This window comes from Pelophylax lessonae (genome assembly GCF_965119305.1).
Source record: "Pelophylax lessonae genome assembly, chromosome: 7".
NCBI classification, from domain to species: domain Eukaryota; kingdom Metazoa; phylum Chordata; class Amphibia; order Anura; family Ranidae; genus Pelophylax; species Pelophylax lessonae.
The window spans coordinates 239,341,170-239,357,725 of NC_138774.1; the positions used below are offsets into that span (position 1 = coordinate 239,341,170).

At 43.0% G+C, this 16,556-nt stretch overlaps 1 protein-coding gene and 1 long non-coding RNA gene across 4 annotated transcripts in view; both read left to right on the top strand.

Annotated features, from left to right (window-relative positions):
• ARHGAP4 (Rho GTPase activating protein 4) overlaps positions 1-10,510 on the top strand; it is a 349,436-nt gene extending 338,926 nt beyond the window's left edge. For all 3 annotated transcript variants that reach the window (XM_082262605.1, XM_082262607.1, XM_082262606.1), the window contains 2 exons: positions 2,342-2,441; positions 8,915-10,510. In XM_082262605.1, coding sequence (XP_082118731.1) covers positions 2,342-2,441; positions 8,915-9,121 — 307 coding nt within the window. In that variant the 3' untranslated portion in view covers positions 9,122-10,510. The remainder of the gene's footprint in view (positions 1-2,341; positions 2,442-8,914) is intronic.
• Positions 10,511-14,055: 3,545 nt separating this feature from the next.
• LOC309560958 lies at positions 14,056-15,322 on the top strand. Its single transcript, XR_014225541.1, has 3 exons — positions 14,056-14,304; positions 14,932-14,996; positions 15,247-15,322. It is a non-coding gene; the product is annotated as an uncharacterized lncRNA (long non-coding RNA).
• The last annotated feature ends 1,234 nt before the right edge of the window (positions 15,323-16,556 follow it).

Below are 16,556 nucleotides of genomic sequence, written 5' to 3' on the forward strand. Positions count from 1 at the left end.
ACCTGCATTGACTTCAATGTTATGAAGTCCGTGCCGGCCGCTCCGAGGTCGCGGTGCGAGCTGCGCGCCGCGACCTGTGAGGTCGCCCCGGGAAGTCGGATCGCCCCAGTGTGAACGGGGCCTTAAAGTGGATGTAAACCCTCTCCTATACCCATTGAAGTGAACAGCATTAGATGATACACAGAGATTAAACAAATCTCCCTACATAAGTTTTACATGTATATCTCCTGTCTTCAGATTTATATATTCATTAGAAAGTGCACATCGTGTTAGAAATGTTCTCTTCCTGTTCAGCACTGGGAGTGTTGTATGGTATACACTGTGTGACAGCTGATTGGAGGAAAGGCACATACCCCCACTCCACATAGGCGGAGAAAGGAAGGAAGGAATGTGCTGTATATAGACCAGCTCTCTGCTAATCTATTTATAGTACCCACCCCGACACAAAATTCAGCCTGGTTTTATCTCAGTTGACAGAGAACTTCAGTAGTTATGCTGATAACAGAAAAAGGGAGGAGGAGAAAGCTGTGGGACTCAGGGCTTTGGAGAGAGATAAGAAAAAACTGCAGATACATGTGCCTAGGTCAAATTTCATGAATCAGGTTTACATCCACTTTTCCTCCTATTAAAGCAGTAGTAAAGTCCACTTTGTGATCTTTACCTACAGGTAAGCCTATACTAAGGCTTACCTGAAGGTAAAAAGAATATCTCCTAAATGTGCACTGTTTAGGAGATATTGACACCGGATGCAGCCAGTGAGATCCTTGACGCATGCGCTCTGAAGGTCCGGCATACCGTACCGGACCTACAGAGCACTGTGCCAGAACCGAGGGCTCCCGCGCATACGCCATCGCAGCTCCAGCCACTCACTTAGCCAGAGTCCACGAACCCGGAAGGAACACCGAAGATGAAGATGGAAGCCAAGTCAGCGGTGACAGTGTGCCGCTGAAGGGCTTTGTTATAAGGTAAGTATTTCATAATGTGTTAGTATGCGATGCATACTAGCACATTATGCAATTGTCTTACAGGGGAAAGTTTTTCTTTTTTTACTGCAGGAGTTTACAACTGCTTTAAAATGATCAGTGCTGACAGCCATATTGCTCCACAGTTTGGGACCTACCTTGTCTGTCACACTGACAGCAGGTCCCAGCAACGACACTGGTGGGCAGAAGCATACCCAGAGAGGACTCAAACATTTGAGATAGGTAACAAATTTTTTATGATCTGTTGATCCTGCCAGTAGGATCCATTTTTTTTCTGCTTCATGCAACACTGTTTGCTCGACAGTAAAGTTGCACTGATGTCACCCAGTGGACAGGGTTGTCTTAGACAGACATGTCGTTTTAAAGGGGTTGTATAGCCTAAAAATAAAAAAAAGGGCAAGGAAGCCCCCGCAGCGGCGCACGTTCAGCTTTCTTCTGGGTTCGTGGGCTCCGGCGCTGTTAGTGGCCGGAGCCACGATGACGTCACTCCCGCGTATGCGCACAAGAAGAAGCCGGATGTCAGCGGCTGCATGCGGGGTGAATATCTCCCAAACAGTGCACGTTTAGAAGATATTCATTTTACCTACAGGTAAGCCTTATTATAGGTGATATAGGTATACAACCACTTTAAGTCCACTTTAAATAAGTGACAAACTAATTTAAGCCTGATTCCAGCTTACACTTTTACCACTTGCCCGTCCGCTGTGTTTTTACTGCGGCAGTGTGACTTTATTGCCTGTACGCCGTTTCGTTCAATAGCCACTAGATGGCGCGATCGCACCACCGGAGGCGTGGTCGCGCCGTGATTGGCTAGCAGGGATGTCAATCATTGGGTCCGGCAGACCCGATGTCCGCCACCCGCCCACGATCATTCCCAGGAGAGGCAGAACGGCTATCTGCCAAGTCCACAGCCACACTGTATGGGAAAACTTTTTTGTTTACCCAAAGTTGGATTTTAAAGTGGAAGAAAAGCCTAATTATAGCTATTGTCAAAAATGTTCCCTCCCCTCTAATGGACTTCTATGTGTAGGTCTATGTTTCTACATTGTTAGAAGAGCTTGGCAGATCGCTGTTCTGTCAGGAATGAACACAGTGATCTTCTGTTCCCACTTAGCAGGAACACGGATCTCTTTTTTTTTACCTAAATATGTAGCAGAATACATATTGGCCTAAACTGATGAAAAAAATAGATTTTTTACATTTGTTTTTTTTTTTTTTTTTTTGGGCTGTGTTTTATAGCAGAAAGTAAAAAATATTGTTTTTTTTTTTTTCAAAATAATTAATATTATTATTATTATTATTGGAATGTACATTTTTCACTGGATGGATCCGTTTTTTTATCTTTTTTTTTTTTGCAGGGTACCTGTAGAGAGGAGGAACCTGATTGACAGCACACCAAAGGGGGCGTCTGCAATTAAAACTTGGCAAGGTGAACGGCAAAGCATAGAAGTAGACAAGGTAAAGTACAGTGCCAAGCAGATACCAGTCACTGGGTCTTATTTACTAAACATCAATAAGTAAAATCATTGCCGCAAGACATTTCATACACTGGATTATGTCTTCATTTTCAGGCTCCGTTCATGGTGTTTTTACTGAATTGGCACTCTGAGGTTTATGTTAAAAATAGAAAAAAATATGTCAAAGTGAATCCATGACCCGACTATAGAGAGCAAAGTCTTTACATATCCTTAGCAAGCGGTGGTATTATTAGCAGTGTGGCTATTAGGCCCCTTTCACATGAGGCGGACTCTGGCAGAAGATCTGCCTGCTAAGCCGGGAATCTGTCCACTGATCCCCACTGAGCAGGAGGATGACAGGTCTGTGTCTGCTGCACTGATGCAGAGCAGACACAGATGCAGCCCGCTGTTCTCTATAGGGCCGTTGGATGGAAATGGACCGCCTATCTGTTTCTATCCAACTGTCATCTAATCTGATCCACTAGACCAGGGTTTCTCAGCTAGGGTTCCTCCTGGGGTTGCTAGGGGTTCCTTGAGCAATGGGCAATTTCTGCATCTCAAAGTTTCCAATGACACCATTGTTCCTTTTAGCTATCTGTAAGGGGGTAATTCTTCCCAATGATGAAAAGAGTAAGGAGCATTCTTTCCACTGACTGTCACATTAATGTGTCATGAGTTGTAGATTTTTAATTTTTAGCAGGGGTTCCCCGAGACCAGAAATTTATTGCAAGGTTTCCTCTGTGTTGAAAAGGTTGAGAAAGGCTGCACTAGATGAATGGGAATCCCCATTGATCTGTTTTTAGCAGACAGAATTGGATGGGATGGAAAAGGAGACACAGCAGTGCACTGGTCTTCCTAGTTTATGGCTGTGCAGGGGGAAGGTGTGTCAGGAGAAATCTGATCATTGAAAGGGCATAAACTGAGTTCCCAGCACAGCCATAAAACTGACCATGCTGTGCTCTCATGCCTAGTGTGGTCAGTTTTTGATAAGAAAGCAGGGGGACTGACAGGAACACCAGGGATTTCACACAAAAGCAGCAATACAAAGAGAACAGGATTCTTTTTCATACAAGTACATGGTACAGTAGGCTCATAAAGAATATGTTACCCCAACATTTCCATATTCCTGATAACACCAAAATGCTGTGTTCTGCATAGCACGATTTTTTGTGCGTTGAAGTACGTTGTGTTACGCAACTTATTCAGAATAAGAGGGCTGCTCATGTACTTCAGTGTATGAAAAAAGGTCCTCCATGCTTTTTTTTTTTAACACAGGGCAACAGACAGAGAATATATATCTGTGTTGTGGTGCACTATAATGCAGCTGCGTTACAGTGCACTCTAAATGTGGGTCGAATTGTCGCACTCCCAGATGGCGGCTCACTGGGTTACATAGTTACATAGTTTGTGAGGTTGAAAAAAGACACCAGTCCATCCAGTTCAACCTATGATGCGTGTGTGTGTTTGCTGTTAACCGTACATTGTATACCCCTGTATGTTGTGGTCTTTAAGGTGTCCATCCAATAGTTTTTTGAAACTATCAATGCTCCCCGCTGATACGACTGCTTGTGGAAGAGAATTCCACATCCTTACCGCTCTTACAGTGAAGAACCCCTTACGTATTTTAAGGTTAAACCGCCTTTCCTCTAGTTTTAGTGAGTGGCCACGCGTCTTATTGTATTTCCTTTCTCTGAATAGTTTGTTCCTTATACTAGGGTCGCCAGTACAGTATTTGTACATTGATATCATATCCCCCCTCAATCGTCTTTTCTCCAGAGAGAAAAGGTTCAGTGCTTGTAGTCTTTTCTCATAGCTGATGTCCTCCATTCCCCTAATTATTTTTGTTGCCCTTCTCTGGACTTTCTCCAGTTCCAGCACATCTTTCCTGAGGACCGGTGCCCAGAACTGGACAGCATACTCCAGATGTGGCCGGATCAGAGTCTTGTAGAGAGGGAGAATAATCTCTTTATTTCTGGAGTGAATCCCCTTTTTTATACATCCCAGTATTCTGTTGGCTTTACTTGCAGCGGCTTGGCATTGAATGCCACTGAAAAGCCTGTTGTCCACTGGGTGCGTTTAGAAAGTAAAAAAAGTGGCACATCCTTTTAGCTAGAGCTGAGTTGGTGAGTGGATAAAACATGGACTTTATCGGCACAAAGAAATGATAAAAATAAATGTTTTATTGTTATCTATTAAAACCAGAAACGGAAACAACGTCTGTAGGGAACAATATGCCAGCAGTTCTGTGATTGACAATCAGTATAACACAATTACAGTATACATAAATACATAAGTAAAAATATTATTGCATATTTATCTGTGATGAAATCCACATGAGAATGATCTGTCAGGGAAGACAAGTAGGTGAAGCTGTCCAACGACGAGATCGGTCGATGTGGTCACCACAGGTACATGTAATAGACAGAATCTATCGAGATAGAATATTCAACATGTTTCGCAAAAATTGCTTCATCTGGAGTTTAAGTGCCGGTTCACACTAGGTCGCTCCGACTTAGGGGGCGACCTGTGAAGTCGCGTGCAGCGCGACTTCGGTGCGACTTGCACATACTTCATAAAATGAATGTCAATGCAAGTCGCCTCCAGGTCGCCCCGAAGTAGGACAGGAACCTTTTTCTAAGTCGGAGCGACTTGTGTCGCTCCTATTAGAACGGGTCCTGTACTACTCAATGGCGGCGACCGTGCACGACTTGCCAGGCTGACCAAGTCGCCTGACAAGTCGTATTAGTGTGAACCGGCACTTAGATTCATCACTCTGTAATATGCTTGCAATAAGTATATTCAAAGAAAAACAAGGGAGGTGAGACCAGAGGAGCCAGAAATCGTCTGAAGTTACTAGGAATCATGGACATTGATTCCAATGATGATATGGACTCATGAAAATCCATGGCCTGAATGTCACAGATATAGCCCACTCAAGGGGTGACGTTTATTGCCAATAATTCAAATATCTAAACTGGCGTAACACAGATACGTAAAGAAAGCTATAAAGACCTTAGGCTGGCTCCTGTCTGTCTATCCACTAAGGTGGTTAGCTCCCATCCTGGGGAGGCGGTACGCCCGACGGAGTCAGTTCAGCTCAGCAGAGGATCGATCCGCCATTCCCCGCTGAGCAGGCGAATGACAGCTCCATCTCCACTCTGTGTGCAGAGACGGAGCTGTCAGATCCCCGCTGTCCTCTATGGGGAGATCGGATGAGAACGAAGCGCCTGTCTGTTCTCATCTAAACCTATCCGATTCGATCCTCCAGACGGATGGGAAATAGGGTTTCCATCCATCTGGATTTCACGGACAGGATCAGATAGCAGCGGGTGTCAGCAGAGATTTTTCCGCTGACACCCGCCGCTCCATAGGGCTGCATGGAGCATCCGATCAGGTCCACTCGAAAAACTGACAGGCGGATCGGATCAGAAAGCCCTTGTGAAAGGGGCCATAGGCTGTCAGTACATCAGGATTGTGCACTTTCCTACAGACTAATACACAGGTGTGATCAATTTTCAATGATTGGCACCACAAAGGCCAAATAATATACACTGATTTGGATTATTTTCACCAAAGAAATGTAGCAGAATACACTTTGACCTACATTTATGAAGAACAATTATTTATTTGCAAAATGTTATAACAGAAACAAAGGAAAATTTTTTTTTTTTACATTTTCTGCCTTTTTTTCAATTATTTAGCAAAAATAAAAATAAAAAAAAAAACCCAGTGGTGAATAAATACCACCAAAAAAAAAGCTCTATTTGTGTGAACAAAATGATTAAAATTTAGTTTTGGTACAGTGTTGCATGACCGACCACGCAATTGTGATTCAAAGTGCCACAGCACTAAAAGCGGAAAATTGTCCTGGGCAAAAAAGTGGGTAAAAGTGCCCGGTATCGAAGTGCTTAAAGTGGGGTCCCACTTAGTTTCTGACAAGCTTACAAGCATCTGCTATTTGTTTACATTACAAGGCTGGCATACAAAGCTTCTTCTGCCATAAAAATCAAGGTGGAATGAACTTTATGTGCCTCTCTTGTGAACTTTGGGGATGAATTACTCCCATGTGCCTGTAGCAGCAGAGGTCAGCGAGGGCTTGTTTTGAATCTCATTTACTGCATGTTAGGTGTATGTAAATACCTAAATGTCCATTGCCGGGCCACAGGTTTACTTTAAAAATATACAACTATCCCCAGAGATTATAGGCTCATTTCACATAGTTGATGGGCCAACAGCATGTGTCCACTATGCCTTTAATAATATAATACTTTATGACAGGTCCCCAAGAAAAGTCACCCCCTGCCAAGCATCAGTATCCCTTGCTCACAGACTCCTTATATTCCTCCCATAACAGGCTTACTTTTATTATGGCAAATTGTTAAACAACTTCAGAAATGTTACTGCTAGTAAGGATGAGTAAACTGAGCAAAGCTTGGTTTGTTGGCCATATGAGGAACCCAGCTGGAATTCCACAACCCCAAACACATTTCCCGAACCCCATTTAAGTGCAATCTTATTTTTTTTCTACCCTTTTTCAAGGCCACTTTGCACTCTTTTGTTAAAAAAGGTTATGGGTACATGGGCACTGCCATGGGGGATATGGTCCAATGCAAACAAAGTACTATTCAGCGGGGAGAGGTACTTTCACTTTGCTATTGACTATGTTTGGTTACTGACATCACCAGGGAAACCCGCTGGTTTGTTTCACATTGTAAAGGCTGCCATTTAGTGGCAGTAGTGATAGGAGACCAAAGGAGTTGCCAGTTTAATAAGAGCATTTAACCCTTGCAGTACGGAGGATGGGGGATCAATGCATAGGCAGATGTATTCTAATTCATGGAGCCGGACTTTAATTTCTTCCTAATTTTCAGCTCTAATTATTTCTACTTTTCTCCTGTATTTAGGTAAGCCCTCTTTTTAGTTTAGGATGCTGTTTTGACTTTCTGCTATGATATTTCTTTTGTCCATTGGTGATCTCAAAACAGCATAGATAATGGCCCATCTTTCATCATTTCTCCTAGTTACAGACCTTTTATACTATACCTCACGGACCTGTAATAAGTTGCTTTGGAGAACTGTTATCACTTTAGAAACCATAGTTCTGCTGTGAGGTGGGCCAGTAACTTTTTATAAGCATAAAACGATATCCATCTTTTAATTAGCAAATACATTTAAAAATACTTTTTAACACTTTAAATACGTTTAAGGTTTTTTTTTTTTTTTTTTTAATATACAGTAGCAGCAGTATACACTTGATTTATTACCTTATTGAACACACTTTGTTGTCACTTTATTACATCATTAGAAAAAACAGAAAAAACATTTCCATAGCGTGGAAGGGTTGTTCATTTATCATCTTTTAATTATTATTATAATAATAATAATATGAAATTTCTAATTATAATAATAATATGTACAATAAGAGGGTCTATGTATTACAAAACTTTGCTGCACGAAGGAATTAAGCAAGCAAATGATCGCCATATTGTTTGGAACATAATAACAAAGGAGTGAAGAGATTGCACAAACCGCCAAAATTGCAAAGTAATCACTCACCCTGCACTCTAATATTTACCAGAGATACAAATATATAAACATAAAAGACCTGTAAGGTCTCAGCTGCTGTTATATTAAAGAAGTTATGACAGAGGTGTAATAGACAATCTAAGAGAATTATAGATAAATCCACAACACTAACAGCGCTAGTATGCTTTGCTTTACATTGCTTTGACATCATTCCTCCCACACGGGAATGACCTTGATATTAGCAGACTTTATTCATTAGCGCTGTTAGTGTTGTGGATTTATCTATAATTCTCTTAGATTGTCTATTACACCTCTGTCATTGTTTGGAACATGATTATCTCTTATCATCATCAGCTCCATCTAGTGTCCATAATGTAATATTTCATTCTATTGATGTGTTTCTGGAAAATACCGCATTATGGCCAGTAGACGGAGCTGAAAATCATAGGAAATAATCATCAGGAATGAGCTCAGGCAGGTTTCTATTCTAGTCCAAATCCACCTGAGCTATCCCAGTAAGCTGTCACTCCACACTGACAATTATAGGTGTCCAAGGTATTCCCAGCCCTGCAACCACACATATACATCCCCCTTATGATTGGTAGAGTGCAGTGACAGCTTCCTGGCAGGATAACTCAGGTGGGTTTGGACTAGGATCCGAACACACCTGAACTCGTGCCTGATGATTTTCTCCTAATATTGTCATCTCCATCCGGTGGCCATAATTTAGTGTTTTCTTGTACCACCTCAATCGAAAAAAAATACTGCATTATGACCACTTGATCAAGCTGAGGATTGTAGGAGATAATCATATTCCAAACAACAAGGCAATCATTTGTGGACTTTGCGAATGCTTAAGACATCGGTGCACCAAATTTTGTATACACAGACCCCTTGTATTTATACGTGTTCCCCATTAAACAGCTTAGCTATTTGTATTCTTTACAGGATGTGACAAAGAACATGAACAATGTTTTCCGAGAACTGCTGGGTAAAACAGCTATGAGGCAGGGTGGGCTGGAAGAAGTGGTGGAAGTGGCCAAAGCAGCAAAGTCAAATAAACCCAATGCGCCAAGTAGTTGCGAAGCCATCCGTGGGAGCCCAGCAGGGAAAAAGGGGCCTCAGGGTAGAGCGGTCTTCGGGGGCAGAAGATGAATTCATGACCTTGAGAGAAGAACAAACAAACCTGGATCATCTCTGGTACCTTCGTTCAAGCTCATCTCCTCCACAAGCTTAAGGCTCACAAAGCCGTATAGGCTGAGGGTGTGCTAAGAATTGAAGAACGAAGGACGTTCATCTAACCTTTATCCTAAAAGCTCTCCCGCACAGCATTTGTTACTTTGTATCCGTGTTTGTTACCGTCATAAACAAAAGCACAGACATATGAAGCCAAGTGGAGCTCCTCTCTTACCCCCTCCACAAGAGAACCAGCACAGGCCTCTGCCCAGCCAATGGAGGAGCAAAGGGAAAGAAAAGCTCTGACATATATAGACATTATTGGTTGCTAAAAGCAGCAGTGGCACCTACCCAAGTCCACAGAATTCATTTTTATCCCACTGGTATTTAGGGCTACAGACAACTGGGCCAGTTCCTCGTCAGCTACATTTTCGATGCAGAATGAAAACCAGCATGGTGCCCATCTGCAGAAGCACAACCAATATCACCACTGTAGATCCCTGTTCTGTTATACAGATCATCCTGTTAGCCAGCATTGCAGCCCATATCTGACATATGGGAAGAAACAAACTAGACAGTAATCCCTAACTGTACTTACGGCACGAACAAAATATGTTTTAGGCAAAGAAAACATTTTCTTACATGTGAAACAGCCTTCCATTTTTTTTTTTTTTTTTTTTTCAGAAAACAGCAGATGGTCAATTCTACAATCACTGGGATTTTTTTTGCATTTAATATAATTTTTTGCTTGAATATTATGACTGCACTGTGTATAGGAATGAAGCCAGCGGACAGTATGCAGCTCGAGGCCACTAGGTGGCACTTTAGACACAGAACTTACATTTTTTTAACCCTTTTTGAGTTGCGTTTGCTGAAATTTTCAGTACTGCTTTAACAGATGCTTTTTGGAGAAGGTAGTTGGTTGTAAGTCGTCAACGGCACCAGCTTTAGTGACTGGAATAAATTATGAGATGGTCCTCCTTTGTTTCAGATGCTAATGTCACCATATTGTTGCCAGGATTGTGTATAGTTTCAATATGGTCTCACAAAAAAAAAAAAAATGAAGTGTGTCATTCCCCATCATCTTATTGTTAACAAAATATTTTCTATGGATAATGGAAGCCATATTGATGTGTTGTTAATTTGTAGCCTGCATACATGGATCATGGGTAATTCAGAGGAGCCTATTTCACAAAGTTATACCAAATAAATTCCCTCCAAACAAATTCTAATATCTGTTGTCAATGCAAGGGATTTCACAGTTCTCCAAAGCTGAACATGAGAAATAACTAAATTCCCTCATCCGCGCTAAACAATGTTAATGTAGGAATCTGTGCTACCGGCTTCTGTATTCTAAAGTATATATAAGAGCACCACACCACAGCTCGATGGTCCTGCCAAGATCAGCTAATGGCAGGTCTTGTGCTGATCCCCCCACTTAAAAAGCTCTGATGAGGGAAGCATTGACTATTGAGCAGTGTTGTGGCACTTCAGTTTTTATTTATACAGTAATACATTACAAACCAAGGATCCTCTGGGGTGTGGATGCTGCCTGCCCCGTATTCACATCTTCTACATCCACACCAACATTGTCTTCTATTCCAATCCCTGATGAAGGGGCATCGACTATTGAGCAGTGTTGTGGCACTTCGGTTTTTATTTATACAGTAATACATTACAAACCAAGGATCCTCTGGGGTATGGATGCTGCCTGCCCCGTATTCACATCTTCTACATCCACACCAACATTGTCTTCTATTCCAATCCCTGATGAAGGGGCATCGACTATTGAGCAGTGTTGTGGCACTTCGGTTTTTATTTATACAGTAATACATTACAAACCAAGGATCCTCTGGGGTGTGGATGATGCCTGCCCTGTATTCACATCTTCTACATCGACACCAACATTGTCTTCTATTCCAATCCCTGATGAAGGGGCATTGACTATTGAGCAGTGTTGTGGCACTTCAGTTTTTATTTATACAGTAATACATTACAAACCAAGGATCCTCTGGGGTGTGGATGCTGCCTGCCCTGTATTCACATCTTCTACATCCACACCAACATTGTCTTCTATTCCAATCCCTGATGAAGGGGCATTGACTATTGAGCAGTGTTGTGGCACTTCAGTTTTTATTTATACAGTAATACATTACAAACCAAGGATCCTCTGGGGTATGGATGCTGCCTGCCCCGTATTCACATCTTCTACATCGACACCAACATTGTCTTCTATTCCAATCCCTGATGAAGGGGCATTGACTATTGAGCAGTGTTGTGGCACTTCAGTTTTTATTTATACAGTAATACATTACAAACCAAGGATCCTCTGGGGTGTGGATGCTGCCTGCCCCGTATTCACATCTTCTACATCCACACCAACATTGTCTTCTATTCCAATCCCTGATGAAGGGGCATTGACTATTGAGCAGTGTTGCGGCACTTCAGTTTTTATTTATACAGTAATACATTACAAACCAAGGATCCTCTGGGGTATGGATGCTGCCTGCCCCGTATTCACATCTTCTACATCGACACCAACATTTCTTCTATTCTGATCCCTGATGAAGGGGCATTGACTATTGAGCAGTGGTGTGGCATTGTCTTCTATTCCAATCCCTGATGAAGGGGCATTGACTATTGAGCAGTGTTGTGGCACTTCAGTTTTTATTTATACAGTAATACATTACAAACCAAGGATCCTCTGGGGTGTGGATGCTGCCTGCCCCGTATTCACATCTTCTACATCGATACCAACATTTCTTCTATTCCAATCCCTGATGAAGGGGCATTGACTATTGAGCAGTGTTATGGCACTTCCATTTTTATTTATACAGTAGTACATTACAAACCAAGGATCCTCTGGGGTATGGATGCTGCCTGCCCCGTATTCACATCTTCTACATCCACACTAACATTGTCTTCTATTCCAATCCCTGATGAAGGGGCATTGACTATTGAGCAGTGTTGTGGCACTTCCGTTTTTATTTATACAGTAATACATTACAAACCAAGGATCCTCTGGGGTGTTGAAACTGCCTACTCTATAATGAGATCTTCTACATGAGAGGTCTCCAAACTATGGCCCTCTAGTTGTTCATGAACTACAATTCACATCATGCCTAGTCATGTCTGCGCATGTCAGAGTTTTAAAATGCCTCATGGGACATGTAGTCCCAAAACAGCCGGAAGGGCCGTAGTTTGGAGAAAAGTGTTCTACATCAACACTGACATTATTTTCTATTCCAAACCCTGATGAAGGGGGCATTTTTAGACCATCGAAACACACTGGCTACCCTTTTGATTGTATCTGGACTATTGAGCAATGGTGTGGTGCTTCAGTTCCTATTTATTCTGTAATGCATTACAAACCAGGGACACCGTGGAGATCCTGCCTGCCCCATAACCAGATCACCTAGACCAGTGATGGCGAACCTTGGCACCCCAGATGTTTTGGAGCTACATTTCCCATGATGCTCATGCACTCTGCAGTGTGGTTGAGCATCATGGGAAATGTAGTTCCAAAACATCTGGGGTGCCAAGGTTCGCCATCACTGACCTAGACCAACATCATATTGTTGGATAGCAATGCCATTAGGATGACCTCATAAGTCCAGTGCTATCTCTCCACTTTCTTAAGGTCAATGTGTTTTAAAAAGCCAGTACCTGCGGCTGTCCGAACACCTGAACACCCGAGCAGTGGCTACATCTGATTGGGTGCAGCAGCTTTTCGGCTGACAAGTTTCTGCCTGGCTCCTTTTGATTTTCAGATCTGCCGGCAGGTCCACTCCCAGCTCAAATTTTGGCCGGTTCTTCAGGAACCAACCAAATTGAATGGCCAGCTTTATCCAGGGGGTGTAATGCCTGAGGGTTGGGACTACACACAGAATTTTGGTAAAAATAAACTCCACCCCAAACAGGTCTCTTCTTTTTGACTGGAGCAGTGGGGCAGGATCCCTCACAAAGTCTTTACTCATGTCAGGGCCACTCATTGCCAGAATTACTTTGCTAGAACAGACTGGACTTTTCAGTTTAAACCCAACTCTGGGCTGGCCAAAAAAGTGAAATCTGCTTGTTTCGTCTAGAGAGACTCTAATAGAGAGAAAAACATGAATCTAGAGTCTTGCAAGCTTCATCCTTTCTAGTTTTGGTTGCAAAAACCAGTTCTCTTCATTTTTCTTTCATGCCGGTAATGTCAATGTCCCTCTCACTGGCACCATCAAATACCACACATGACCAACAACCACTGCTATATCTGCATTGTACTTGTATCATTGTAATTGTATCATGTCGAGGGCTTGCTTATATTTTATCGATGGTGAGAGGAGGATCGGAGCACCGAATGCAGCAGGACCATAAGGTAGATGTGAACGCCTCAAACATTCACAGTCTCCCCCCCCCCCCCCAAAAAAAAAGGCAATAATGTGTTTAAAATGTTTAGTTCCTATGATCATCAGCTCCATCTAGTGGCCATAATATGGTATTTTCCAAATGATGGCATTATGGCAGTTTTGGCCGAAGATTATAGGAAATAAACATATTAGACGCATTGTTCGTGGCAGCAGTGCGAATGCTTGAAACATTCACACAGCGAACATTTTATATATAGACACCTTGGGGTCAAAATACAAATTTTGCTTAGAATACTTTGAGAATTCACTTAGGCTTTTGGTGGTGGTGGTGGTGGTGGTGGTGGCAGCTTGCCTAAGAAAGCCCTGCACTTCTTCTCATAGGTGTTGATTTTGGGAAAGATGCCCCCTCTGGCCAGGTAAAATAGTGAATTTGATTGGGCTTCAGCCAGAAAAATTCATTCTAGAGTTAGTTTTTGTTTCATTTTTAGGACCCCAACAATATCATCTACTCCCATAATTATGGTGGGTTTCAGTGGGACTATGTAGTTTTGGGGTAAAAGTGACAACTGCCACCTTGTTAAATTGACATCATTGCAGCCGAAGGACAGAGCTGTGTGAGTGTCAAGGATTTTTACACTAGCTGGTCACAGAGTGAGAGGAAGCCTAGAGACAGAGCTGTGTGTCAGGGATTTTTACAAATGCTGGTCATAGATGATTAGAAGTAGCTATGTGAGTGACAGGGGATTTTACACTGAGTGGCTACAGATTGAGAGCATCAAATTGACATCATTGCAGCAGAAGAACAGAGCTGTATGAGTGTCATAGATTTTTACACTGGCCAGTCACGGATTGAGAGCCAGCTAGGGGGCAGAGCGATGTGTGCCATAGATTTTTACACCGGCCAATCAAAGATTGAGAGCCAGCTAGGGGGCAGAGCTCTGTGTGTCATAGATTTCTACACATGCCAGTCACAGATTGAAAGCCAGCTAGGGGGCAGAGCGATGTGTGTCAAAGATTTTTACATCGGCCAGTCACAGATTGAGAGCCAGCTAGGGGGCAGATCTGTGTGTGTCATAGATTTTTACACTAGCCAGTCACAGATTGAGACCCAGCTAGGGGGCAGAGCTGTGTGTCATAGATTTCTACACTGGCCAGTCACAGATTGAGACCCAGCTAGTGGGCAGAGCTGTGTGTGTCATAGATTTTTACACCGGCCAGTCACAGATTGAGACCCAGCTAGGGGGCAGAGCTGTGTGTCATAGATTTTTACACTGGCCAGTCAGAGATTGAGACCCAGCTAGTGGGCAGAGCTGTGTGTGTCATAGATTTTTACACCGGCCAGTCACAGATTGAGAGACAGCTAAGGGGCAGAGCTGTGTGTGTAATAGATTTTTTACACCGGCCAATCACAGATTGAGAGCCAGCTAGGGGGCAGAGCTGTGTGTGTCATAGATTTTTACACCGGCCAGTCCCAGATTGAGACCCAGCTAGGGGGCAGAGCTGTGTGTGTCATAGATTTTTACACCGGCCAGTCACAGATTGAGAGCCAGCTAGGGGGCAGAGCTGTGTGTGTCATAGATTTTTACACTAGCCAGTCACAGATTGAGACCCAGCTAGGGGGCAGAGCTGTGTGTGTCATAGATTTTTACACTAGCCAGTCACAGATTGAGACCCAGCTAGGGGGCAGATCTGTGTGTGTCATAGATTTTTACACTAGCCAGTCACAGATTGAGACCCAGCTAGGGGGCAGAGCTGTGTGTCATAGATTTTTTACACCGGCCAATCACAGATTGAGAGCCAGCTAGGGGGCAGAGCTGTGTGTGTCATAGATTTTTACACCGGCCAATCACAGATCTAGAGCCAGCTAGGGGGTAGAGCTGTGTGGGTTTCATAGATTTCTACACTGGCCAGTCACAGATTGAGAGCCAGCTAGGGGGCAGAGCTGTGTGTGTCATAGATTTTTACACCGGCCAGTCACAGATTGAGAGCCAGCTAGGGGGCAGAGCTGTGTGTGTCATAGATTTTTACACTAGCCAGTCACAGATTGAGACCCAGCTAGGGGGCAGAGCTGTGTGTGTCATAGATTTTTACACTAGCCAGTCACAGATTGAGACCCAGCTAGGGGGCAGATCTGTGTGTGTCATAGATTTTTACACTAGCCCGTCACAGATTGAGACCCAGCTAGGGGGCAGAGCTGTGTGTCATAGATTTCTACACTGGCCAGTCACAGATTGAAACCCAGCTAGTGGGCAGAGCTGTGTGTGTCATAGATTTTTACACCGGCCAGTCCCAGATTGAGACCCAGCTAGGGGGCAGAGCTGTGTGTGTCATAGATTTTTACATCGGCCAATCACAGATTAAGATCCATCTAGGGGGCAGAGCTGTGTGTGTCATAGATTTTTACACTGGCCAGTCAGAGATTGAGACCCAGCTAGGGGGCAGAGCTGTGTGTCATAGATTTTTATACTGGTCAATCACAGATTGAGACCCAGCTAGGGGGCAGAGCTGTGTGTGTCATATATTTTTACACTGGCCAGTCACAGATTGAGACCGGGCTAGGGGGCAGAGCTGTGTGTGTCATAGATTTTTACACCGGCCAGTCACAGATTGAGAGCCAGCTAGGGGGCAGGGCTGTGTGTGTCATTGATAAAAATATCTTAGAGGGTTTCCACTTCAATGGGGGAGGTTTCCATTAACTTTGTGTATCATTTTTATGATCGTAAGTAAAGGGAAATCTCACAGACAGGTGTTATAACTATTACTTTCTCTATTCAGAATATTTTAAAAAATATATTTGATAGATACACTTTAACAGAAAAAGAAATCTGCTTTAACCTGATAAAAGTTGAAACTTGATTGTTTGCAAAGAGTTATTACATTTCCTTTTAGTATTCCCTGCAGATATTCATATACAATGTCACACTCCAACTAGATTCACTGATATATTTCCAGCACAATAGCACAAATGAAGGAGACAGATCATTTTTATTTCAGCCCATTGCTACAGGAATGACATATTCAGGGACAATCAGGCAGCTGTTGTTGTAAAGCCTAATCTCACA